At 41.5% G+C, this 27,334-nt stretch overlaps 1 protein-coding gene across 3 annotated transcripts in view; it reads left to right on the top strand.

The window, feature by feature from the left end:
- LOC138747304 (signal transducer and activator of transcription 5B-like) overlaps positions 1-27,334 on the top strand; it is a 215,210-nt gene that overhangs the window by 75,351 nt on the left and 112,525 nt on the right. The window contains exons 1-4 of one of the 3 annotated variants that reach the window (XM_069906395.1): positions 6,331-6,469; positions 22,025-22,167; positions 23,942-24,083; positions 25,623-25,718. In XM_069906395.1, coding sequence (XP_069762496.1) covers positions 22,046-22,167; positions 23,942-24,083; positions 25,623-25,718 — 360 coding nt within the window. In that variant the 5' untranslated portion in view covers positions 6,331-6,469; positions 22,025-22,045. Of the gene's footprint in view, positions 1-6,330; positions 6,470-22,024; positions 22,168-23,941; positions 24,084-25,622; positions 25,719-26,652; positions 26,741-27,334 lie in introns of those variants that run through there. The other 2 variants (XM_069906394.1, XM_069906397.1) reach the window with 2 other exon arrangements.

The following is a 27,334-nucleotide window of genomic DNA, read 5'->3' as shown; positions in this document are numbered from 1 at the left end:
AGCTGCTTGGAGCCCCTTAGCTGTTTCATAAGCCAATAGCCCCAGCTTCTGATCTGGGGAACTAACTCTTTGGATGCTTTTCTCGAACCGTTGAAGGGCAACAGAATCATTTGGACCTGCTCCATCTTAGAGATAGCTCTCTTTGTCCTGAACCTGGTTACATCTGGCCAGTTAGGGTATTGGTGTAGCTTCTGTACATGATGTGTAGAGGGAACAGAATATCCCAATTAACAGGACCCTGTCCAGTTAGTAGTCAGCCATGGATATGCTTTATGTCAAAATAAATAAGTCTCATTGTATACAGTAAGAGTTTTACATTAACTTTCTCCCAGCTTTGGTCTGGTTATATAACTGTAGGTACCATTTAATAAAAGATCCCATGTTATACCCTGGTGTTCTCCATGTTTATATCCTTATTTTCACTTGTCTTAATCTGCTCTGCCTCAAAGTCCATTCTATCACTTTCTCTATGGGGTAGTCGCTGGGTCTTGAAGGGATGCCTCCCATTGAGTTGGTTAGAATAAAGACTAAATATTCATCTTATCAACACATATGTAAGACACATTTAAAAAAAAGGTATTATGCTTCTGCCCAAAATTCCTCTTTTCAGTCATGACTCTGGTATTCTCTTCAAATATCAAGGCAACAAAAGGTATAACAATAAAGTTCTCATGTTGCAAATGGGCCTCTTTTTTTTCTCAATCTATTTTAATAAAAGTCATTGTCTTGGTGGGCCTTTTTCCTTAAGTTTGTTTGGTATATCTAGTGAGGCTGTCCTTCAAGCTTTACTATAGTTAATGTTATTAATGGGACCTGGAATGGCCCTTTCCAGTGAGTTTCCAATATCTTCTGATTCCAATTCTTTGCCAGAACGTAATTTTCAGGTTTGACATTAGGATATTTACCACTTTGATCTGTTGGATCACCCTCCTTTAGCTGTGCTTGTTGTACCTGTGAATGCATCCCTCAAAAAAGTTTTAGTTAGATTACTCATGTCATCGCCTAATGATAATAAATCCATCCTTACTGGCAGCATGGGCTTTGCTTCCCAAGGTGTCCGTATTGGCTGTCTGTGGACCATCTACACAGCAGATAGCCCCGACTTAGCCTATGGCGTCATCTATATTTTAAACAATGCTAGGGGTAGCACTTTTTAGCCAATTTTAGCCCTGTTTCTTCAAGTCATTTTCGCCAGCTTAGTTTTAAAAAAATGACTCATTTGCACATTCCACTATTCTTGCTGCCTGGGGTTAATGGGAGTAGTGAAACCACTGTAAGATCCCCTATTCCTTGTACAATTCTTCACTTAACTACAGAGTGAGGACCATTATCTGAACTCAGAGCCTCAGGCAGTCTATAGCAGGGAATTATTTCCCTTAACAAAATTTTAAACTAATAGTCAAGGCAGTAAAACAAAATCATAACCGTCAAGGCAGTATTGTTTTTAAATAAAAAGAAAAAATGGCTAATTATAAACACAAAAAATGACCTCCTGGTATTTACAGTAAGATATTTATCTTCCCTCCTTGCCAATGTGGTATCATTGTGCATATAGTCAAGTTACAAAAACAAATGTATTGAAAACTTCTTCTAGTGCTTAAGGTCCCGCCCCGATAAGTAGCAGTGCAATCTTCCATGCATCAGGTTTGCTACCGACGGGTACAGCATGAATCTTTGAACAGATTCCACTCGTGGTTGACACTTCTAGTCCAATTTACAGCATTAGGAGTCTTCACCTTTTCCATTTCTATGCTGCTATATTGACTGATTCTCACTCCTGGTACCATGTGATGTTTATTTTATTGTAATAAAGAAACTTGAGTTCTTTTAAAACAACTAACCTTTATTAGCTATAGAACTCATTCTCTTTAGCTCATGACTGTGTGAAGGTATCCATCTTGAATCCAACCCAAGCTGCCACAAACTAGTCTCCGACTCCCTCTCGTGGTCAGGAGGATCATTAGCACTCTAGCATTACATTACCCACAGAACACCGACAGTTTCTGAAGCAATAACTTTATTCATAATACTCATAACAGGTTTTAATTGAAATGCAAACATTGCTGTTCAGGATGCATTCCAAGGCCCGGAGTACCCACACATTCAATATTGCCCCTGCTTAGGGAGTGTCTGATGTTGGATTTCAGCCAACTCCCCACCATGACTACCAGCCCCCCCACATCTCCATCGGGCACACAAAACTCAAAACGGTCAACCAGTTTACCTATCTCGGCTGCACAATTTCATCGGATGCGAGGATCGACAACGAGATAGACAACAGACTCGCCAAGGCAAATAGCACCTTTGGAAGACTACACAAAAGAGTCTGGAAAAACAATCAACTGAAAAACCTCACAAAGATAAGCGTATACAGAGCCGTTGTCATACCCACACTCCTGTTCGGCTCCGAATCATGGGTCCTCTACCGGCACCACCTACGGCTCCTAGAACGCTTCCACCAGCGTTGTCTCCGCTCCATCCTCAACATCCATTGGAGCGCTTACACCCCTAACGTCGAAGTACTCGAGATGGCAGAGGTCGACAGCATCGAGTCCACGCTTATGAAGATCCAGCTGCGCTGGATGGGTCACGTCTCCAGAATGGAGGACCATCGCCTTCCCAAGATCGTGTTATATGGCGAGCTCTCCACTGGCCACCGTGACAGAGGTGCACCAAAGAAAAGGTACAAGGACTGCCTAAAGAAATCTCTTGGTGCCTGCCACATTGACCACCGCCAGTGGGCTGATATCGCCTCAAACCGTGCATCTTGGCGCCTCACAGTTTGGCGGGCAGCAACCTCCTTTGAAGAAGACCGCAGAGCCTACCTCACTGACAAAAGGCAGAGGAGGAAAAACCCAACACCCAACCCCAACCAACCAATTTTCCCCTGCAGCCGCTGCAACCGTGTCCGCCTGTCCCGCATTGGACTTGTCAGCCACCAACGAGCCTGCAGCTGATGTGGACTTTTTACCCCCTCCATAAATCTTCGTCCGCGAAGCCAAGCCAAAGAAAGAATGCATGTTGTCTCTGAAGCTTTACAAATGTTATGCTTTTTTCCCTTAACTGGCAGGATAATTTGTTGAAAGGAGCAAGTACTGTTGTGCTTTGCTTTCTTGGGTTTATTGTGTACAATTTTACTGGAAGTGCCACTGCTGAAATGAACTGATTAGGGAGTGGAAGTAGGGTGTGGTTACTTAAAACTTGCGCTCTTAAGTTTCTATTTCAATTATTCTCATTTCAAAAGTTTCTAGGCCCTTTTTTTTAATGTGAATGCCCCAGCCTAAAAGTGGCGAGGGAGGGGGAGGGTGCTGGAGTAATAGTTGAACTGTTTTCCTGTTCGAGGTTGTAACTTGATCAACTGCAGAAGTTACACGGCAGCAATAATTATAGTGTACTAGTACTGTACACTTCGATTCAGCCGCAAAAAGATTATTCCACAGATATTGTAACCAGGTGAAAAGCAGAATGATGGAACAGTAAGCTCATTGTATCTTTTCAAAAAGTCCCAATGTGTCTTCTGTCCAGGAATTTCAAAACAGCTGTTCACACAAAAATCAGGATTTATTGTCAGAACGAGTCATGAAATTCGGGGTTTTGCGGCAGCGTCATAAGGCAAATGTTCATATTATAACCATCTTACAACAATAATACAAAAAATAAAAATACAGATGATGGGACTGGAAGCATTTTGGAATTTTTTGGATAACGGAATAACATTAAAATGGTGGTACTTTTAAGTAATTGTGGGGATGGGGAGGGGTTCGCAGTGACATTGGTTAGGGGGTGGTAAATGAGGTGAGATAAAGATAGACGGCTCTCTCCCTGTCTGCCCCTCTCTACCCGCTTGTCCACTCAAGTTGCGCTGTTGCTCTCTCCCTGTTCACCCGTCCGAGCTGTGCAGCCGCTCCCTTCCCCAAAATCCACCCAAGCTGCACTGCCACTCGCTCCCTGCTCGCGTCGTGCTGCCACTCTTTCCCTGCTCGCCCACCCGAACTGCACTGCTGCTCTCTCCCCAAGCTGCTCCCTCTGTCAAATACCCTTCCAGAAGGGTTGCTGAAATTCTGCTAGAGGACAATCCCTGTAGTTTTAAGTAAAACAGACAGTAAAACTTAAACTGGCTCAAAATAAGCTAAACACCTGAAAATATATTGTGCATGCAGTTTAAAAAAAATGTTCGGTTTTCAGAATTTCAGATAAAAGATTATGTATCTGTAGTAGTGTAGTCGTAAGGCAGTGTCTTTGGTTCAGTGATCATTCAGGAATCTGATGGCAGCGGAGAAGAAGCTGTCCTTGTGCCATTGAGTGCTTATCTTTAGGCTCCTGTACCTTTTCCCTGATGGTAGCAGAGTGAAGAGGGCATGGCCTGGGTGGTACAGGTCTTTGAGGATAGAGGCTGCTCTTTTAAGACACCGCCTCACGTAGATGTCCTCGATGGAGTGAAGTCTGGTTCCTGTGATGTCACAGGCTGAGTTAACAACCCTCTGGAGTTTTTCCTTGTCCTGAGATTTGGCAGCTTCATACCAGGAGGTTATGCATCCAGCCAGAATGCTCTCCATGGTCCACCTGTAGATGTTTACAAGAATCTCCTTAGACACCTCACAAAGAATAGTTGCTGGCGAGCCTTCTTTATGATTGCATCAATATGGAGGCTCCAGGACAGAGTACAGCCAGCTGATCCGGCTTGCTGAAGTACGATCATGGTACTGCTTCATGGTGGTGTAGCAGTGGTCGACTGTGTTGGCTTTTATTTTATTTTTAATTTTTACATAAATATTTTCATATAGTCTTTAAACTTTTATACATTTCAAAAATTTATTAAAAGTTTACAAACGAAAAACAAACAAAAGAATTTCCACCCTTTTTCCCTCCCCCACCCACCAATATAAGAATATAACTTTGCGTACAGTCAGAGCTCTAGTTTCTTTCTTAATTTTTTTTCTCTGGGATATCACATCTTTAAATACATTGAAGGATCGAGTTTTTACAATTGAACCCCAATATAATCTAAGTATATTTGCCATACTCCCCGTCCCATTGAGTAATAAGTAGGGGAGAGTCAGACTTCCAAGTGATTGCTACCTGATATCATGCCAGAGTGATCTTATCTTCACACACAACCATGTGGAATGTATGAAATTTACAGTTTTGATAAAGCACATTTCATATATTTCAGATTTTGATTTATGTAGTTTTTGTGGTGTAAGATGTAATTGATGTAGAAAATTATATTGAACCAATCCATTATCTTGCATTAATAGTCGATGTCATACTGTCCAAACAGCAGTGAGACCAGCATTTCGCATATTTTATATTCTGTGTTCTTAATTGTCTTTTTACATCATCAAATTCTTTTTGTTTTACCAAAGTAGCACTTTGGTCCTGAAAGAATAGTACCTTTCCTCCTTCCTTCTCGACTGGGCTACCTTTATCCCTGGCAAAATCCACTGCCTCCCGATCTCGGTAACTTAAATATCTTGCAAGGACCAGTCATGGTCTTTGGTCAGCGCTCTCCTGGGGCTGAGGGTCTGATGAGCTCTTTCTATAAGTAATTTCTCCTTGGATTTTCCCACTCCAAAAGCTTGTGGGATCCAATCTTCAAATAATTTCACCAGGTCATTCCCCTCGGTCCCTTCTTTCAGCCCGACGATTCGAACATTATTTCTCCTGCTGAAATTTTCCATGTGGTTGGATTTTATCCAGCAGCAGTTGTTTATCTGCTTTCTAATTCTTTGTATCTTCTTCATGGGTTTTTAGATGTTCTTGAGTCATTATCAGGTCGTTTCAACCTGGCCCACCCTATTGTTCAGGTCATCAATAGCTGTGGCCAGCACTGCTATTTTTTTCTGCCACCTCCTTTAGTATATTTTCCACCTTGGAGAATCTTCCACTCAGAATCTCCATAGATTCCATCATTTTTTGAAAATCACGTGTCGATCCCCCACTTCCTTGGGTTTGTGTCAACATCATGGAGCTCCTTTTTCACCACTCCCTTGTGGACTTTCAGTCGATGATTTCGGTGACTTTTTGGCTTCTTCAGTTTAATTTTTCTGGGTCTTGCTCTCCTTACCCATCAAGTTTATGTTTTCAACACAAGAAATTTTTATTTTGACAACTTTTATCAATCTTCACGGAGACCTCTTCCAACCTGCATCTGTCTAGATACTCAGCATGGCCACGCCCCTGTGGTCAGGTCTTCTTTATCTGGCCCATGGGTATGCTGCTGGTAGTTCCCATGATATTTAAATGGTCAGTGCGATATCCCTTTAAATCCTTTGTGATGTTTAAATGTACTGAGCTGTCTGCTGTTTGTGACTCCCATGAAGTTGAAATGGCCCAATCACTGGCTGTTTAAAAATTCCTGCTAACTTGCTTGAGCTCCAGCTGTTTAAACATCACATGTTCCAAAGGAGACTGCCAATTCTCCCGATTCTGAGGTCTGCCAGCAATCTTAGAACATCCTTGTTAATGGGTAAGTTTGTTTTTGTGGTTCTGGTTTTTTGGTTGTATTTTAGTAGTTCTGAATGAGAATATTTGATAGTTCCCATCAGAGCTGAATTTTTTTAACATGATACATGAATAAAATGCATAAATATTGATTTTTCTCTTCCAACCTATTTTAGCCTCCTTTCTCCTCCCCCACCCACCACCATTAGGGCGTTTCTTTTTTATTGTCTCAGTGAGTCAGACATTACTTGTGGCTGAGAGGTTCACATCCGGTTGTCATACCACTAATCAAAGAAACTGAAGATAAGAGCAGCTTGTGTGTCTGTTTTTAAAAAAAAAATTCATATTCCCTTTTCGGAGTAACAGGTCAGACACGTGGATGAGAGAATTAAGCAACTTGCTCTACCTCAGAGAGGTATTGTGCACGCACAGTTCAACTGCATTATTCTTCACCTTACCCTGATCCTGATGCAGGTCCTCACCCAAAAGGTTGATCATCCCTCTGCCACCACAGATGCTGCCTGAGGACATGGCTTAAAGATTAAGGTGAACATCAGGGGGAATTTCTTCACATAGAGAATAGTGGGATTGTGGAACGAGCTGCTAGCTCAATTTTAACATTTAAGAATATTTTGGACAGGTACAGGATCAGGTCAGTAATAATTTGGCAGAGACTGGATGGACCAAAGGGTCTGTGTCTGTGCTGGAGTGTTCTATAGTTTGAGGGAAATACTGAGGTGAATGACTGAAAGCTTTATCGGAGACTTAGGTTTTCAGGAATGTCCGAAAGGTGGAATGGGAGGGAGGGAAGTGGAGAGGTTTATAGAGGCAATTTAAGAGCTTCAAGGCCCAGAAAGGAAACTACACAGCTCCAGTGGTAATGTGATAGAAATTGAGGATCTTCCAGGGACCAGAATTGAAGGAGAGCAAATATCATGAGTCAAAGGGTTTGAAGAGTTTACAGAAATGGGGAGGGGAAAAGCCATGGATGGATCTGAATTTTAAAATAATGAGCCACGGTAAGTCATGATGGTTGCTTGTGGAAGTTGGACACTGGCACCAGAGTCTGAAAAGGTCTCGCATCTATATAGTGTAGAATGAGGAAAGTAGCAGAGGCAGAGATGAAGATTTCACAGCAAATAGTGGCCACACAAGTCGGTGGGGCAGTAAAGAATCTGTATGGGATGCTTGGCTTCATTGGGTGGAGCACTGAGTCCAAAGGTAAGGAGAGCACGTTGCAACGATTATAAAACTTTGATTAGGTTGCATTTGGATTGCATTACAGGGAGCTTTGGAAAGGGGACAAAGGAGGTTTCCAGGATGTTGCTGATTTAGAAGGTGTGAATTATGGGGGAAGGTTGGATAAACTTGGGCTGGTTTCTCTGGCTTGTAGGAGGCTGAGGGGAGACCTGATGGAGGTTTGTAAAATCATGAGACTCGTTGATAGGGTTGACAGTCAGAATCTTTTCCCCAGGGAAAAAACGTAACACACTAGAGGATAGTGGAGTTAAACAAGAATGTCTGCAGATGCTGTGATTGTAGTGCACCATACAAAAGTGTTAGAGGAATTCAGCAGGTCATGCAGCATCTAAAGGAAGTAAAGTGTAACCAACGTTTCAGGCCTGAGCCCTTAAAGGTATGAACAAAAAACAGGCAGATGTCTGAATAAAAAGATGGCGGGAAGAGGGAAGAAAGGGGCAGGGAGAAGAACACAGGCATACAGGTGAGAGATCATAGATGGATACAGGTTGAAGGTAGAAGATAAAAAAAAAAAGCTGGGAAGTGATTGGAGTGGAGGGTAGCTCTGAATGGAGAGGGAAGGGAAGAGGATGGGGAACTAGAGGAAAGGACCCATAGGAATGGGGGGAAGGGGGAATTTAATGGAAGCTGGAGAAGTCGATGTTAATGCCATCTGTTTGGAGGGTGCCCAGATGTAGTTGTTCCTCCAATTTGTGGGTGACCTCGGTTTGGCAGTGTTATTCCACAACCCCATTCCCATACCAACATGTCTGTCCATGGCCTCACACACTGCCAAATAAAGGTTACCCACAAATTGGAGGAACAACACCTAATATTATATTGAACATTATCCAACTAGATGGCATTAACAACAACTTCTCCAGTTTCCGTTAAACACCTCCCCCTGAGTCTCTCTCTCCTTTCTTTCAGCTCCATTCACTTCTCAGCATTTTTCTCCTCTGCCCTCTCACCTGTATCCACCTGTGACATCTTACCTGTTATTGTTACTCCTTCTCCCCTGCCCCTTCCTCCCTCCTCATACTCTCACCACCTTTTTATTCAGGTGCCTACTTTTGAGGTCATATGATTATGACTTGTGTTTGGGATACTTGAAGAAGCAGCAAGTCATCTGAAAAGACAGAAATGAAGTGACCTTGTGTGAAATGGACACTTCAACTGTTTTTCTTTGTTAGGGGAAACAGTAAACCACTGTGACCATTCTGATAGTCATTTTTGATTAACCCATATCTAGGTAAAAGAAGCAGGAGAATGCTTCATTGGATCGTGACCATTCTGATGGTCATTTTGTCTGACCCTTGCCTGGGTCTTTGAAAATATTGTGGAAGTCACACGCTTCATTTCCCCTATGAAAAGAAGAGGGGCGTTGTGACAATCATTAGTATAAAAGAACATTTCTCTGGAAGCAACTCGATAAGGATTTGTGACTTTTGAAGTCTGATGACACAGTGTCTCACCTACTTCATAATTACTTCAATACATCAGTTTAAAGGTTCTGAGTTTCAACTAAGCTGTAATGGTGTGAGTCTCTCTCTCTCACACACACACACACACACACACATACACACACACACACACACACACACACACACACACACGTAAGATGTTGCAGCAGCTCACTGGAGGCTTAATCGAACTGGCTCGGGAGGTGTCACAATGGGATGACGCCGTTTGGAATGCGTGGGGTTTTAAAAAGCTGCGTGTGACTGTTTGAGTACAGGACTTTTACCAAACTTCAACTTGACTACATCTGATCATTTTCTCATTCTTCATTTTACACTGCAACACAGTTGCTACATTGGTGACCCCGACGGACCCAAATGGATTTTGGACCCAACATGGACAACACAACAGTTTTGCTCAAATTGCCTCTCTTTTGGACCACTCAACCTGAAGTTTGGTTCAGGCAGGCGCAGTTCCACATTCGCAAGATAGAAGTGGACGCCACTAAGTGCTATCATGTGGTAAGCGCCCTCGACCAGGACACGGCCAGTTGAGTAGTGGATTTCCTTCAGGACCCACCAGCTCTTGGCAAGTATGGAGTCCCGCTCATTGTACCTGGAGTTCGTGCCCGCAGCTTGCGGACAAGAGGTGCCACTGACTGAAGTCTTATGCAGACTGCAGGAGTGGCTTGGAAAATTGACCTCAGTTCCCATGTCAAGGCATGGAACAACAACACCCTTCATCCCAAAGGAACTCTGGGACTGTGAGTTTGTGTTTGTGCTTAGAGGTGCACATGAGCCACCCTTACAGAGGCCGTATGGGGGCCCCTTCAGAGTGCTATGAAACAATCATACAACTTGTGTACTGCACGTTGGGGAGCATCCAGACATTTACGATTGACAGACTAAAGCCCGTTCATCTCGATCTCTATCAGCCTTTGCCACGACTCCCAATGCAAAGGCCTGGACAACCGTCCAAGAGCGGTGGACAGTAATGGCACCAGAGATTTAGCCCCCTATTGCTGGGTTTTTTTGGGGGGGGGCCCATATAGCTGCTCACTGGAGGCTTAATCAAAGCACCTCAGGAGGTTCCGAGTGACGTCCCAATTACGTCTGGTCATTTTCTGATTCTTCAGTTTGGACTGCGACACAGTTGCTACACTGTCATTATTAGTAATTATTAATAAAAATATTGTTTTAAAATAACAATTATCTTGCTGAATCTGTATTACTGCTGGTCTATGATGTGACACTCTTTACTTACTGTAGATGCTACAAACAAGAGGACATGTGTTTAAGACAAGAGTGGGGGATAGTTTAAGGGAGATAAGTGGGACAAATAATGGTGGGAGCCCGGAAGGGGCTGCCATGGGTAGTGGTGGAAGCAGGTACAATAGTGGTGTTTGTGACGCTTCTAGATAAACGTGAACATCAAGGTGGTGGAGGGATATGGATGAAGTGCAAGCAGCAGAATTTTAGTTTGATTTGGATGTCATGTTTGACACAGACATGTTGGCCGAAGGGCTTGTTTCTGTGCTGAACTGTTCTGTGATCTATGTTGCCTGTATTGCGGCACTGATTCTGTCTCATGTACTCTCCATTTTTCTTTTGATTACTTTTGCACTTATCTACACTGGGAGTAATTTAGAGCCGCCAGTTAACTTTCAGAAAACACAAAAGCCACAGATGCTGGAATCTTAAGCAAACAAGTAGATGCTAGAGAAACTCAGGCTAGAGAAGCTCAGGCTGCATCCACGAAGAGAAATGATCAGTCACTATTTCAGGTCAGGACCTGTCATTGAGACTAAAGTAGGAAGGAGTGATATATCAGTAGGGGGAAAAAGGGAGATGCTTTTGCAAAAAGCTGGATTAATGCAAGAATAACTTTTGTTGGAATGGAAGGCATAATATTGTTTTTGTTTTCACCTTCACTCTGATCAAGCTAATTCTCAAAAACGAAAATTAAGCAATGATGAAACACGGGTTTGTAATATTTGTTTTAAAATGTCACACATGCTCTATTAATTAGAAGCAACCTGCTTTATGTTTATTTAATTTTATTTTTCTGTTATGAACTTAATGTTTATCTTGAATTATTTTATCATTATTTGATTCTTCTGCTGTATTGCACTTTTGTATTGTACAAAATGTGTACCGTAGATCAATCTAATTGAAACCATCTGGCAAGTGATGCATGTTTTTGTAGCTAATTTAGATTGATGATTTCCTGTTGCCATATCAGCTTTTGCTATTGCAATACCTATTTGTTGAAAGATATAATATGAGCTTCAAAGGTTAATGCAGATATAGCCCACTAAAGAAAGTGTGGGGCAGACTTAAATTTAAGTTATTGGGATGGGCTGTTTTGTTCATACCTTGATGAAGGCAAAACGTTGGTTTTACAGTATATTTTTACCTCCTATGAACGCTGTGTGACCTGACTTCCTCCAGCATTTCGTTGTTTTTACTGCTCAGGCCAATATCTTGATGACAATCCATTGATCCACATTTCTGTGTTTCACACATTTGGCAATGGACAATATCACATTTTTTTTTTAAACAATTTTGCACATCAGTTATAAAAGGTGTTTGTTAAACAGCTGGGATTCAAGAAGATACAAAATTCAAGACCTCAAAGCAGAAGTGTTAAGTTCTATGCTTTGTTGGTGGGTGCACTAATGGGTGCCATGGTACAGTGGGGATTGGTGGAGCTTACTCCTTGCACTGTTCATTTGATGGTTTCAGTTGCTGAAGGCATGGCACTACAGATAGATCCTGACTTATGATGTTCCAACGTACAATATTTTGAAGTAACGATGGTCAGAATCTGTACCTTCGATTTCGAGTTCCGATGTTTCCCCACACTTGAGATACACGGTGCAGTGACGCTTTGCCCAGCCGCTGGCGCATCTGAGCTCCTGATGCCCAGGGCACCCGAGCTCCCAACCACAGGTCCTCTTTCCAGCGACCTGCACATCCAAGTTTTCAGTGTTGATCTAAAATTTAAATTTTAAAAACCGGTAGGGTGCATTGCAGTAATGTTTTTTTTTTCAATTTAAATTGTGCTGTATAAAAGGTAGAGGGTGCTAATGTTCCAACTTGCGATGATTTCAATTTACGGTGTAAGTCCTGGAATGAACCCCATTGTAAATAATTTGTCATCTGTGCAGTTTCACTTTGTTAGAAAAAAATAGCTGGATTGTTTTTTAATGATGAGAGACTGAAAATCTTGGATGTTCATTTGAACCTGGGTGTCCAGGTACATAAATCTTTGGAAGTGAACATACAGGTTGAGCAAGTATTTGGGAATGCAAATACTATGTTTGCATTTACTGCTAGAGGAGAGAGCACATCTAGAAGATTGTGTACAGGTGCAATCTCTCTAAGGAAGAGTTAGACAGAGTGCAAAGATGGCTCATCAGATTGATTCATGGGATGGAAGGTTTGTTATACACCAGAAGATTAAGCTGAGTAGGACTGTCTTGAATTTGGAAGAATAAGAGGTGTTCTCATTGAAATGTACAAAATTCTCACAAGGTTAAACAGGGTAGATGTAGGGTTGATGTTTCTACTGACAAGCCTGAAACTAGAATAAGGGTTTGGCGATACATCACTGAGAAATCTCTTCACCCAGTGGTGAAGCACTGGAATTTTCTACCCGAGTGCTGCAGAGTCGCAAAATAATTATAGACATGGGTTGATAGGTTTTTGATATTGAAAGAATTCGAGGGATATAAGATTTATGCAGAAAAGTTGCACTGAGGCAGTAGATCACCCATGATCTCCAAATTGGAGAGGAGATGGCCACAGAGCACAAGAACCTAATGCAGGGCCTTCCCCCCCCTTCCCCCCCCCCCTCCATCTGTACTGCCTGCTGCTCTCAAGTTCTACGACCATGCTCTCGCCTACACTCACTTCCACAGTCACGTGTCTGGATTCCTCCCCTATTGTTTGAATTCTGAGACTTTCTGATACATCCTGCTTCTGCCTTTTCTGATTTTATTTTCCTTGAAGAAGGGCTCAGGCCCGAAATTTGTCTCCTATAGATGTTGAAAAGACCAGTTGAGTTCCTTCAGCATTTCGGTGTGTTTACTCTGAACAACCTTCATTCTGTCCGCATCAGTGGCCAACTACTTCAATTCCACGCCCGCTCCTGCGCTGAGATGTCTGTCTATGGCTTCCTGTACTGTCAAACCAAGGCCACCCATAAATTGAAGAAGCAACGCTTGATTTTCCATCTGGGCACTCTCCAACTGGATGGCATTAACATCGACTTCTCCGGTTTCTGCTAGCCCACTCCCTGATCTCCTTCTCTTCCCTTTCCCTCTCTTCTTTCTTCCAGCTCTCCACCCCTTTCCTCTCCCTTCACAGAGCCATCTCTCCTCCCCCTGTTTGCTGATGTGCCATCCCTCCCTTATCCACCTATTACCACCTGCCTGTGGGGCTGTGCTCCTTCCCCTCCCCACCCCTCCCCAACATTTTGTTCGGGCACCTGCCGACATTCTGCTTGTACCTTGATAAAGGGCTTCAACCCAAAAAGTGGCTTCAAACTTTTGTGTTTTACTTTTTTATCTGAATAACGTTTAGACCTTGGGTGTCATTTTCTAAAGCCCTGTCACTGACAGTCAATGATTTTCAATAGGGGAAAAAAGCTGTAACAACAGCGTTGTTTCTAATACGGATCCAGGGAGAGCAGAAAACAGAGCGCAGCACTTCACCACAGGGTCCGACCACCTTGTCCTAATGCCAACAGCTCCGTACAGGCTTTAAACGGACTGTAAAAGGAACTGATGGTGTTTTTATCTAAAATCCTTCAATCGTGAGGTCTGAGCCCAAGATTGTGGCACCTGTACTGAAGATTGCAGGTGAGCAGCGGACTGGCACAGGGCACCAGAAACAGGGAGAAAGGAGAAGTAGAGGAGACAACTCTACAAGATGGGGACCACAGCAGTGGACGAGCAAAGGGGTTAGAGGGTGAAGGATCCCCCACAGGCTATGGGCTGTTGGAGACTGGCTTATGGGAACCTGGCACCGGAACTGGAATGTGAGGAGGTGCTGAGGGCAAGAAGAGCTTTGGGCATTAAAGGCTTCCTGCTTTGGATCTGGAGCTCTGACTGCTAACGAATAGAATAGGGCGGGGGTGGTGGTTGGAGAGGCCACAGGAGTGCTGGAGGTGACTCCACAGACACTCACTGACTCTGAAGGGACTCTCTTTTGTTTCTCTTACTGTAAGGGGTGCTGGGCAACACGAATGGCAACTTACGGTAGACTAAAGGAAATTTTGTATAATACCTGTATTGCATTTCTTTTGTTTTAATACATGACAATAAAAGAATATTGAATTTAAAATCTATTCATATAGCTTTGAGTTATTTTAAAATTAAGTCTAAAGCACAAAATAATTGAAGACACCATAGTGAAATAGCGTTATCACTCTCCACTCTCCAACCCTTCTGAGCAAGAAAGTGAGTCAGGACATTCACATCATCTCTTCAGCATGTCTCTGCTCTGCCACTGGATTTGATGGTGAAGCAACATTCAAATAGACCAGTATCCACTCAATAGAACATCGCAGACTTCCCACCCATCACCATGTAAATGACTGCAACTCTGAAGTGTGAGCAAAAGTATCAACTTAATTTAAACTGTAGAATATAGTTATAGTGTAACTATGGAACTAGGTTTTGCCTAAGTTCAGTGCGCACATCATAATCTTTAATTTTAAACATTTAGCTTTGACAATGTTGACACAATCATGAAATTAGTTTTGTAAGCACTAACTTTTAAGAGGATAGAAAGCAGAATCTCTGCAGAGCATAACGAAAGGCTGAATCATGTGTGTGCTAAATATGATTCATTAAAGAATGCACCTTGTAAAATTTTACTCATCATGTCTGAACTTGATTAATACCTCATTGGTATGCAGGGCACAGTAAAGAACTAGTTCATCCAGTACAGTTAAACGATTGGTATCTGGAATCCAAGAAATTGGCAGTCTCAAGCAACTAGCAAAAAAATTGAGGAAAATTTTTAAAAATTATAATAAATAAGGATAAAAAAATTGGTAAAATACACAAGTTTAAAATTGTAAAAGTAAATTCTCTTTGAAGTAATGCATAAACCTTGAGTGAAGATAGAAATAAATATTTAGTCGGCAGAATGCCTTGGCCGTGCTTTACTCAAACAGCAGCTGTTTGAATAAAGTTTTGTTTGAATACAATGGGGTGTTGCTCAGGATGAAGCCACTCGCTGTTGGGGTGACTCTCTTAAAGTGACTCCTTATCCCTGCTTAATAAGTCGTCCCAGTCAGAGGTTTTATCTGTAAACTTGCGGGGGGGTGGGGGGGTGGGGGGGTGGGGGAGAGGGGATTAATTATAATGTTATTGTTTGTTTTTCGGCGGCTCCGTGGAGGGGGAGGAACCTGATGCAGCAATGGTGAAGTGTTTTCAAACAATGTGACTGAAAATAAAGTAAAATGTTTAAGGTTAATATATTCATGCAAGTGAAGTTTGTTCATTATAAGCACAGTGTAGTACTTTTGTCTTTTAAACTGTTTATTCTTAATGCAGGTGTATTAGTTAGGCATTGTAAGAGTAATTCTCAAGCAACCGGAAAATGCACTTATCCGGCATCTACCAATCCCCGTAGGTGCTGGATGCCAGGGGTTTGACTCAGATTTTCAGTCAAATCAAGGATGAACATTTTGGAAATACAGGTGATCCCAAAATGAGTTATGGAAAATCACATTTACAGAATTCACAAATCATGACCCAAAAATTTGAGATAAGGAATAGAATTCACTCTCACAGAATTTATGTGAGTAAAAAGAAGTAAATGAATCAACATCAGGTTTTTTCAATTCAAATTTCTTGATCCATGCACAGACAGAATCAAAATTTATTGTAATGAACGTCACAAATTTTTTTTGTGTCAGCATCACAGTGTAAACATTTATATAAAACACCTTACAAAAATGAATAGAAATGGTGCAAGAAAAAGTCAAAGTGAGGTGGTGTCTGATGAATTGATTATTAAGGAATCTGATGGCGGAGGGGAAGAAGCTGATCTTGTGCTGCTGGGTGCTTGTCTTCAGGCTCCTGTACCTTTTACCCAATGGTAGCAGAGTGAAGAGGGCATGGCCTGGATGGTGGGGGGTCTTTGAGGATAGAGGCTGCTTTTTAAAGACACAGCCTCTTGTAGATGTCCTTGTTGGAGAGATGTCTGGTGCCCATGATGTCGCAGGTTGAGTTAACAACCCTTTGGAGTTTATTCTTGTCCTAAAGTGTTGGCACCTCCGTACCAGTCAGTGATGCAACCAGCCAGAATGCTCTCCACTGTACACCTGTTGAAGTTTTCAACATACTGAATCTCCTCAAATTCCTCAAAGTATAGGGCGGCATGGTTAGTGTAGCAGTTAGTGCAACGCTGTTACAATGGCAGCGATCGGGACCAGAGTTCGAATCCAACGCTGTGTTTGCGTGGGCTTCAAAACATACTGGGGGTTGTGGGTTAATTGGGTGGCTTGGGCTTGTGGGCTGAAGAGGCCTGTTGCCGTGCTATATGTCTAAATTTAAAATTTATAGCCACTAGCGAAGCTTTCTTTGTGATTGCACCAATATGGAGGCTTTAGGATACGTTGACACACAGGAATTTGAAGTTCTTGACCCCCTCCACAGCTGTCCCCTTGATGAGGCCTGGTTTGTGTTTTCTGGTTTTCTTCCTGAAGTCCACAATCATCTCCTTGGTTTTGCTAATGTTGAGTGCAAGGTTGTTGGTGTGACACCACTCAACTAGCTGATCTTATCTCATTCCTGTCAGCTTCCTCATTGCTGTCTGTTATTCTGCTGGCAACCGTGGTGTGATTGGCAAATTTGTAGACATTTGACGACGTAACATCATGTTACATAAAATTGGGTTATGGTCCACTTTTTAGGAACATAAACCCTCTTCCCCCGTAATACAAGGTTCGCAAGTGGAACTATGAATGAATGTGTGTGGCTGCTGTGAGGAGTACAGATGAGCTATGTCATCCTGAAGATCTGCAAAGCTGATGGTACAGCATCAGCTTAAACCTTTGTCTATGCTTTCAGCAAAGGAAGGGATTTTGATATTTGTAATAATTCATATAAATGTGACATAATTAAATTAATGTCCAAGTCTTCTGAGGATTCTAATGCACATCTGAGCCAATCAAACTCACTTTTCATGAGTGCTTATGGGTGCCTTGCATCTTTTCTTTATGGAAACGATTGTGTTGAAAACTTATCTTTCCTTGCTATGAGATGCCAAGAATAGGCTGCAGACAATGAAGTTGTCGTTTTGGCAGCTATATTCTTGTGCAAAAGAAAATATGTGCAGCTACCTGACTCTCAAGCTTGCCCCATCATTCACCATGGTCATCATGGCTGTACTGTCCCAGTCCTCAGTTCATCTTCTGCACCTTTGTCCCCATTTCACCCTACATAAAGAATGTAAATATTTATAGATCAATATCATTTCCCACAGATGGATTAGTTATTCATAGTCTGTTCTTTTTTTTTTAGAATATTTTATTTTTCATTTTCCATAAATACATTCATACAATTTTTAAACTTTAATACACGTCAAATATATTAACTATCTGCAAAACATCCCCCCCACACACACAAATACAAAAATATAACTTCACATACTGCCAGAGCTTTCATTTTTCATAATTTTTTTTGGGGATATCATATACATTGAAGGGTCAAATTTATAATTGGACCCCTATATAATCCAAGTACGGTTGCCATATCTTAATGAATGTGTCATATTTATTCTTTAAATTGTAAGTAATTTTCTCCATGTGTATACAACTATGTAGCTCTGAGGCCCATCAAGCAATAAGAAGGGGAGAGTCGGATTTCCAGGTGATTGCCATATACTTCTTAGCCACAACCAGAGCTCCTTTAACAAAGCAAATTTGAAATTTAGTCAGTTTGTAGCTCACATCCATAAGGTACAACTCTGGGACGCATGGGAAAGACACTCCTGTTACTCTTGTTAGTATATCAGCGCTATCATACCAGAATGGACTTACCTTTACACACGACCAGGTAAAATGTAAAAAGGTGGCTCAAAATACACCTTGTCCCATAACCACAGTTTCAACTTTCAACAGACAGTGCTAGGTGGACATCAGTTTCTTCAATTAGGCTCATGAGACACGACCTAACCCTTAAAAAGCCATGCTGACTATCTCTGAGAAGACGACGCCATATACTCATGAAGAATCCTCTCCAATAGTTTTCCCACCACCGACGTAAGACTCACTGGTCTATAATTCCCAGGATTCTCCCAAATATCGTTCTTAAACAAGGGAACTCACCTATGGCCAGGGAGGATGCAAAGATCATCACAGTTGCCCCAGCATTCTCTCCCCTTGCTTCCTGTAGTAACCTGAGGTATATCCCACCCAGTCCTAGGGATTTATGTCTCCAAATATTTTTAGGAAGAGGCTTGACATTAAAAGAGTATTTGAAAGAAGCACTCTTTCTTCACCTTGACATGCTTCAGCGCATAACCTTGTTTTATACTGTCCTCATATTCACCTCCCTAATGAACACTGAAGCAAAGCCTTTAGGCCCTCCACTGACTCCAGGTACATGCTCCCCCCCCCCAATTTTGTGGTAGTGTTGGAAAAAGTAGATGGAAGTGTTACGATCAAATATCTCAAGGGACTCCTTTTTATTTGTTCTTCGTATCACTGTCAAAGGGGCACTGAAGTGAAGTATAAACCTACTTGGGTTTGTCCCATATCTTTACCTGTCCCTTTTCTTTTTGAATATTTTTATTGAGTTTAACAAAAACCCTTTACACAAGGTAAATTAATGATAACATAATAAATCAAATCATATATACATATCACATATCAACTGAAAATTAGAAGCAAAACCATAATTGTGATATAACTTACTTTGTTCAGGGCATCAAATTCTATCATTATAATTAATTAAACAATTAAGTCATAACTCATACTATCTCCAAAATCAATGTTGAATACAAAAATTATACAAATATTTTCTTTACATAAGATATTTTATACTTCTGATTTGATCATGTTCTGTGATATGATCTGTTTCTTCTTTGGCTTGGCTTCGCGGACAAAGATTTATGGAGGGGGTAAATGTCCACGTCAGCTGCAGGCTCGTTGGTGGCTGACAAGTCCGATGCGGGACAGGCAGACACGGTTGCAGCGGTTGCAGGGGAAAATTGGTGGGTTGGGGTTGGGTGTTGGGTTTTTCCTCCTTTGCCTTTTGTCAGTGAGGTGGGCTCTGCGGTCTTCTTCAAAGGAGGTTGCTGCCCGCCAAACTGTGAGGCGCCAAGATGCACGGTTTGAGGCGATATCAGCCCACTGGCGGTGGTCAATGTGGCAGGCACCAAGAGATTTCTTTAGGCAGTCCTTGTACCTTTTCTTTGGTGCACCTCTGTCACGGTGGCCAGTGGAGAGCTCGCCATATAACACGATCTTAGGAAGGCGATGGTCCTCCATTCTGGAGACGTGACCCACCCAGCGCAGCTGGATCTTCAGCAGCGTGGACTCGATGCTGTCGACCTCTGCCATCTCGAGTACTTCGACGTTAGGGATGAAAGCGCTCCAATGAATGTTGAGGATGGAGCGGAGACAACGCTGGTGGAAGCGTTCTAGGAGCTGTAGGTGATGCCGGTAGAGGACCCATGATTCGGAGCCGAACAGGAGTGTGGGTATGACAACGGCTCTCTATACGCTTATCTTTGTGAGGTTTTTCAGTTGATTGTTTTTCCAGACTCTTTTGTGTAGTCTTCCAAAGGCGCTATTTGCCTTGGCGAGTCTGTTGTCTATCTCGTTGTCGATCCTTGCATCTGATGAAATGGTGCAGCCGAGATAGGTAAACTGGTTGACCGTTTTGAGTTTTGTGTGCCCGATGGAGATGTGGGGGGGCTGGTAGTCATGGTGGGGAGCTGGCTGATGGAGGACCTCAGTTTTCTTCAGGCTGACTTCCAGGCCAAACATATGATCTGTAATCTGTAATCTGTAGGTAAACCCTCCTTTACTTACCCTGTCCCTTTTTAAAAAAAAATAAACTTTATGAGTAAAAAATAATTGCAAGAAATTCATAGTGTCATCCAGTCTGTAGATTCCTAGTGTCATTAGGTTTATATATTTGTAGGGTTAGCACATTTTATGTATAGGGCACCAGGTGGCCTTCTTTAGATGATCCACACTGCAAGTGTTTGAGAGGCCTTTACAGAGGCCTTAGCTCCTCGATGTCTACTGGCGGCGGCAGCACCTCAGACTGTGGCCCGTGTCATCTGCAGTCCATGAATAAGCAATTGAATTTCACAGAAGTGGCATCCAAGCATGTTTGCTGTTGTCTGTCAAAGATGTAGCAAGTAGCTGATTGCTTTATGATTTGATTTCTCGAGAGATTTCTGAAGAAAATGTAAAAAAACGTAATTTCTATTTATTTCAGAAAATAATCTTCCCCAAATTATCTCAGTAAAACAGTATTTTGTTTTATGTACAGTAAAGTTCATTTGATTTCATTTAATCCACTTTTCACTGTTAGAGGTCATTGTGTTAGTTTCATATGTTGACACTAGCAAATCAGCCTTTACCTGATTTAAATAAACAGGATCTATGATGGTTATCGTAATATACACTTCCAAGAATTAATTTGATTTTGCAGACAATTTTTTCAGCCATTAGGTTTTATTCAGAAAATGTTTAACTGTATTTGGTGGCTGTATGACACAATTGTGATGTTCGCAGATTTTTTTAGTATCAATGAATTGTAAGCAAACTCAAATGTTATGAGTTACACACCATGTATATAGCTAAAGAAAAAATGTATTGTTCATCTTCAGAACATCCTGTAGTATTTAATAGCCAATGTGTTTCTTTTAAAGTTTACATAAGAACAAGAAATAGAAGCAGGAGTTTGCCATTCGACCCATCGAGTCTCTTCCCCATTTTGGCCACTTGGCCCATTGAGCCTGTTCCCCATTCTGGCTCTCAGCCCGACAAGCCTGCTCCCCATTCAGTAAGATCATAGCTGATCTGACCATGGACTTAGCTCCACTTACACGTCCCTTCCCCATAACCCTTAATTGTACAACTATTCAAAAATCTATCTTTCTGTGTCTTCAATGCATATATTGAGGCAGCTCCCATTGCTTCCTTGGACAGAGAATTCCACAGATTCGTCACTCTCTGGGAGAAGCAATTCCTGCTTATCTCCTTCCTAAATCTACTCCCAGAGAATCCCACAGATTCCCCACTCTCTGGGAGAAACAGTTCCTCCTCATCTCCATCCTCAATCTACTTCGCAAATCCCTGTCATCCTTCTAATTCCAGCAAGTATAGTCCCAGGCAACACAATCTCTCTTCACCATCAGACTTATTGGAAAATAAATATTAACCAGAGCAATTTTCTCTATCTTTAATATTATGGTTAATTATATGTGCAATCGTCGTTCTTCATCGTCTGGTAATCAATCCTGGATTGTGTGACTGATCAACTCTCTATAAAATCATTGATTGACTGAGTTTTCTGATAGACGGTGTTCTAAATTAATATTCAGATTGGTAAACTCATTTATAGCTGTAATATATACTATGAGCATATTACCCAAGTGTAAATTTCTTGGCTTATTGACAGTTTTAAAAATAAAATTACTTGACTTCAATAGCTCAGTGGTTAGAGCACTGGTCTTGTAAACCAGGGATCGCGAATTCGTTCCTTGCTGACACCTCATTTCTGTGATGGACACTCTCTGTCTTCCTTACAGTAGACAAAGTTAAAGAATTTCATGTATGTTACATTCTAAATGTAGTATTGCATGACAATAATTGGAACCTTTACCATTTTCTATTTCAGGTACTTACTCAAAGATAAAGAATGGCTTTCTGGAATGAGATAATGAAACAATCGTTCCTTCCTCAGTTCCAGGAATTGTATGGAAAACGTTTCCCCATTGAAGTCAGGCACTATCTTGCTGAATGGATAGAGCAACAACCATGGTTGGTTTAGGCTGCCTCTCCATTTTTGTTTTTCCTAGCTTTTTTTTCCTGGGGCAATCTCAAATTTCCAGCATTTATATTTTTTCCCTCAGTTACTCTGTGGGGTTTCCATAGTCCTCTGTGGGGTTGCTTACTAGAATACAAAAAAGCATAACTTTCCAATACAATAGCCACTTTCTGTTTAAGAAATTCTGATTCAGTTAATTGCTGTTCTGATTAGTGTACTAATATATTTTTCTTGATGCGTGAATGCTGTATTTGCTGAATGACTGTACTAAAAATGATTAAACAGATATGCACATTTCCTTACCAAAGTGAGGAAAAACGATCTGTTTTATGCACCCTTTTTGAAATGAAATTTCTCTTCCCTGATGGTTATTAACTGGTCTCTTTGATGATTCAGTGAAGCTGATTGAATAGTAATTTATCTTTTTCTTGTGAGATGACATCCCTGAAGAATCTTCCATTGTATAAGGTGGTCTAATTTAGTTCTATTTATTTATTTAGACAAACAGCACGGTAACAGGGCCTTTCAGTCCACAAGCCCGTGCTGCCCAATTACATCCAATTGACCTACAACCCTGATATGCTTTTGAACGGTGGGAAAACTGGAGCCCCCAGAGGAAACCCACAGGGAGAACGTACAAACTCCTTACAGACAGCGCCGGATTCTAACGCCGGTCGCAATCACTAGCGCTATAACAGTATTGCGCTAACCATGCCACCCTTCATTTGTTCAGTGTGCAATCACCAATGCATTCTCACGTAGTCAGCCTCACAGTTCGGCGGGCAGCAACCTCCTTTAAAGAAGACTGCAGAGCCCACCTCACTGACAAAAGTCAAAGGAGGAAAAACCCAACCCCAACCAACCAATTTTCCCATGCAACCGCTGCAACCGTGTCAGCCTGTCCTGCATCGGACTTGTCAGCCACAAACGAGCCTGCAGCTGACGTGGACATTACCCCTCCATAAATCTTCGTCCGCGAAACCAAGCCAAAGAAAAGAAAAAAAAGAAAAATTATCTACATCAAAAGAAGGCTTTGGTAAAGTCAGTATGATAAGATGATGAGTAGAATGGTCAGGACCATAGCTCTGGAATTCCATGGCACCTTCTATGTATGTGTTATGATCAAGATGAGTGACAATGGGATTATGGACTAACTTCTGCATCCCTGTTCACTGTAAACTCCCACAACAAAGTAGAAAAGGAATAGGACATTTCAGTCTTCAATGATCCTGCAATAGATTGTTTGTTCATTTTGATGCCAGTTGTAAAAGTTAAGCCTGGACATTTTCAATTTCCTCTCTTCTTTGTAAAAGTGCAAATTCTTGCACATGCTCACAAGCATTGATAGCTCTTTTGCACTTCATCCATATGTATAAACATAGACACTAATTCAGTGGTGATTGCAGGATAAAGCTTTGAAATAACCCTTAGCCTGTTGTATATTCAGTGGTAGAGGTTTTTTTTAAAAATTTACATACCATTGTGGCCAAGGCAGGGTTTTGTCTAAAAATCACTGATTGTCAAGCCAAACAAAACTACCTCAAACAGGAACTTTACAATAAAGTTGAAATTAATGAATTATTGCAATCCAACCCCAAACCCACAGGCATAGACCATCCTTCCCAACAAAAGATCCAATGCAGGGAACATAGAATTTTACCTCCTGTTTTACTTGACTAGATGTGAAATGGGGGGGTGGGGAGAGAAAAGGGTGGGGTGGGTGCGTGTGTCTGTGTGCGTGCGTTAAACATTTCATGTTTTTTTTAGGAGCTCAGTTAACATAAATCCTTCACGTGAAAACCTTGCTCGAAATCTATTGGATACAATGGTGTCTGAATTACAGAAAGTATCAAGTCGTATGTCCTATCCAGTAAACTGCAAGCTGAATGAATATGCTGCTTTCCTAAAGGTATGGTGCAGGATACAAATAAGATGACACTTGCTTAATCTGTATTTTAACATTATTAAGAAGTAAAGGATTGATACCAATAGTTGATCATGGAACATTCCAGCACAGAGCAGTCCCTTCGGCATGTTGTCACAACCTATATATTCATTCTAAAAGAAATTTAAAACCCTCCCTGCCTTCTAACCCTCTATTTTTCTTTCATCCATGTGCCTGTTTAAGAGTCTCTTAAATGTCCCTAATGTTTCAGCCTCCATAACCACACCTGGCAAGGCATTCCAGGCCCCCACAACTCTCTGTGTATTTAAAAAAAAACACCCCTGATGTCTCCCCTAAACTTCCCTCCCATCACTTTGTAGAAATGTCCCCTGGTGTTTGCTATTCCTGCCCTAGGAAACAGATGTTGGCTCTCCACCCTATCTACGCCTCTCAGAATCTGGTAGACCTCTATTAAGTCTTCTCTCATCCTTCTTCTCTCCAAAGAGAAAAGACCCAGCTCTGCTAACCTCGCCTCATAAGACTTATTTTCCAATCCAGGCAGCATCCTGGTAAATCTCCTCTGCACCCTCTCCACAGTTTCCACATCCTTCCTGTAATGAGGTGACCAGAACTAAACAAAAGTGATGATCAAATTATTTAGTGTACTACAAGGTTCCATTCCAAGATGAATAGGATATTCTAATGTCAAGTTCTGTCAACATTTAACTGCAGAACAGTTATGCTTGTAGCTGATCTTGTGATAGTCATTTGCAATTTAAAAAAATTGCTCTTTGGCAAAGAATTCCAAATAGTCCAGAAGGGAAAATAATTATACTAAGTTATGTGGAAATTATTTATAAAAGGTCACCGTCTCTTCAAATTTAATAGCAGTATCAAATGTACGACTCCTAACTTTCTCTAAGCACATGACATAATTTGAGAGAGCCACTGAGTTAAAGTAGGTGGATTAGAATCTTTCCATTTAAATAAGATAGCTCTTCTAGCCAAAAATGTAGAAAAGGCTGCAACCCACTTGACCTGAATATTGATTGCACTTTATCGTGGTTCCCAATATGTAATGCCGGTGAGGGAATTGGCTGTTGAAATTAGAATTAAAAAAAAATTCTATATGAAAATTACTGCATTGAGAGCCGATGACTGCCGCTGCCTCATTTTGATCCATCAGAAATGCTAATATCTTTGTTTTAATTTAATTTTTAAAAGATTTAATTTAATTTTTAACTAAATTTAGACGTACAACACAGTAACAGGCCATTTCAGCCCACGAGTCCGTGCCGCACAATTGCACCCAGTTAACCTACACCCCTGGTTCGTTTTGAACGGTGAGAGGAAACCAGAGCCCCTGGGGAAAATCCACGCAGACACGGGGAGGATATACCAACTCCTTACAGACAGTGCGGGATTCGAACACGGGTCCCGATCGCTGGCGCTGTAAAGGTCTTGAACTAACCGCTGCACCAACCATGCCATTAATGTTTATCAGCTACTTGTATCGCCTGTATTAAATAATATTTTAATCAATACTTTATTTTTGTGTTGCAGAACATGTTTGATCAGCAGCCTTTAGAACTAGTAAATACCATGAACTGCCTCCTGATGCAAGAAAATCAATTATTTCAGAAGCTCCAACAGATCAGTGTATGTATTCAACCCTTTCAGGCTACATTTTGTTTTTGTCAACTCCTGGAGGACCCATTAAAGGGCAACAAAGAGCAAAACAAAATTCTTTATTGATCTTAGCCCACCAGTTTTGATTTACTGAAGAAAAACACAAAAACTGCAGATGCTGGAATCTAAAGCAGGCAAAAAATTGCTGGAAGAATTCAGCAGTTTCTATGGAGAGAAATCGATAATCAATCTTTTGGCTCAAGTAAAAGCACAATGCTGGATAAACTCAGGAGATCAGACTGTGTACTTAATGTAGCAAAGATAAAGATACATAACCAATGTTTCGGGCTTGAAGCCTTCATCAAAGTTTGATAAAAGCCTCAAGCCTGAAATGTTGGTTATGTATCTTTATCTTTGCTACATAAGTACACTATTTGACCAGCTGAGTTTCTCCAGCATTGACTTGTTACTTCAATCACCGTCTGCAGACTGTTGTGTTTTACTCCCCTCAGCCTTTTGGATCAGGACTATTCATCAAGACAAGAGTGAAAAGGAAATGGAATTAGATAGACAAAGGGAGAAATGAGCTGGGGAGAGGCTAAAAATTGAGAGGGCAGGTAGGGAGAGAGGGAGAAAACTGAAAGGGGGGAGGTAGAGAGTAAAACAAGTGGGTGAAGAAGAGATAGAAAGAGTGCAATCAGATGGGGGTAGGGGTTTCCTAAAATTAGAAAAATTCAATGTCCGTGCCGTTAGGTTTGAGGCTGTCCAGGAGGAATATGTCGTGTTGTTCCTCACGTTTACGTGTGGCCTCACTAACAGTTGATGAGACGAGGACAGGCATGTCACTGTAGGAATGGTTGGGGAGATGAGATGTTCAGCCACAGGAAGCTCATGTTTAGACCCACACACGGTGTAGGTGGTGGGTGAAGCAGTCCCTAATCTGTGATTGGTCTCACCGATGTAGGACCAGCTGGAAAAATGGGCCAGAAAATGGCAGATGGAATTGAATGCAGACAAGTGTGTGGTGTTGCATTTTGGAAGGACAAACCAAGGTAGGACATACACAATAAATGGTCGGGCACAGAGGAGTGTGGAGGAGCAAAGGGATCTGGGAATACAGATACATAATTTCCTGAAAGTGGCATCACAGGTAGACAGGGTTGTAAAGAAAGCTTTTGGCATCTTGGCCTTCTTAAATCAAAATATTGAGTATGGGAGTTGGGATGTTATGGAGAGGTTGTATAAGACATTGGTGAGGCCAAATTTGGAGAATTGTGTGCAGTTCTGGTCACCTAACTACAGGTTTGATGTCAGTAAGATTGAAAGAGTGCAGAGAAGATTTACTAGGATATTGTCGGGTTTTCAGGAGTTGAGTTACAGGGAAAGATTAAACAGGTTAGGACTTTATTCCTTGGAGCGTAGAAGAGTGAGGGGAGTATAGATGGCACTTTTCAAGTTCTAATATATCCTAATTTCAAAACGTGTCATCTTCAAGAAAACATTAGGACAATCTTCCGAATTACTATCTTGTTAATCCAATAAACCAAACTTCGTAGTTGCAGCTTTTTTATTTTTTTTTATTTTTTTCACACTATAAACCACATTGATCAAGATACATATATTTTCCTTTTCAAATATATACAGTG

Source organism: Narcine bancroftii, chromosome 12 (genome assembly GCF_036971445.1).
Source record: "Narcine bancroftii isolate sNarBan1 chromosome 12, sNarBan1.hap1, whole genome shotgun sequence".
Taxonomy (NCBI): domain Eukaryota; kingdom Metazoa; phylum Chordata; class Chondrichthyes; order Torpediniformes; family Narcinidae; genus Narcine; species Narcine bancroftii.
Note: the sequence above shows the minus strand (reverse complement) of the source record. Positions and strands in the feature narration are given on the sequence as shown.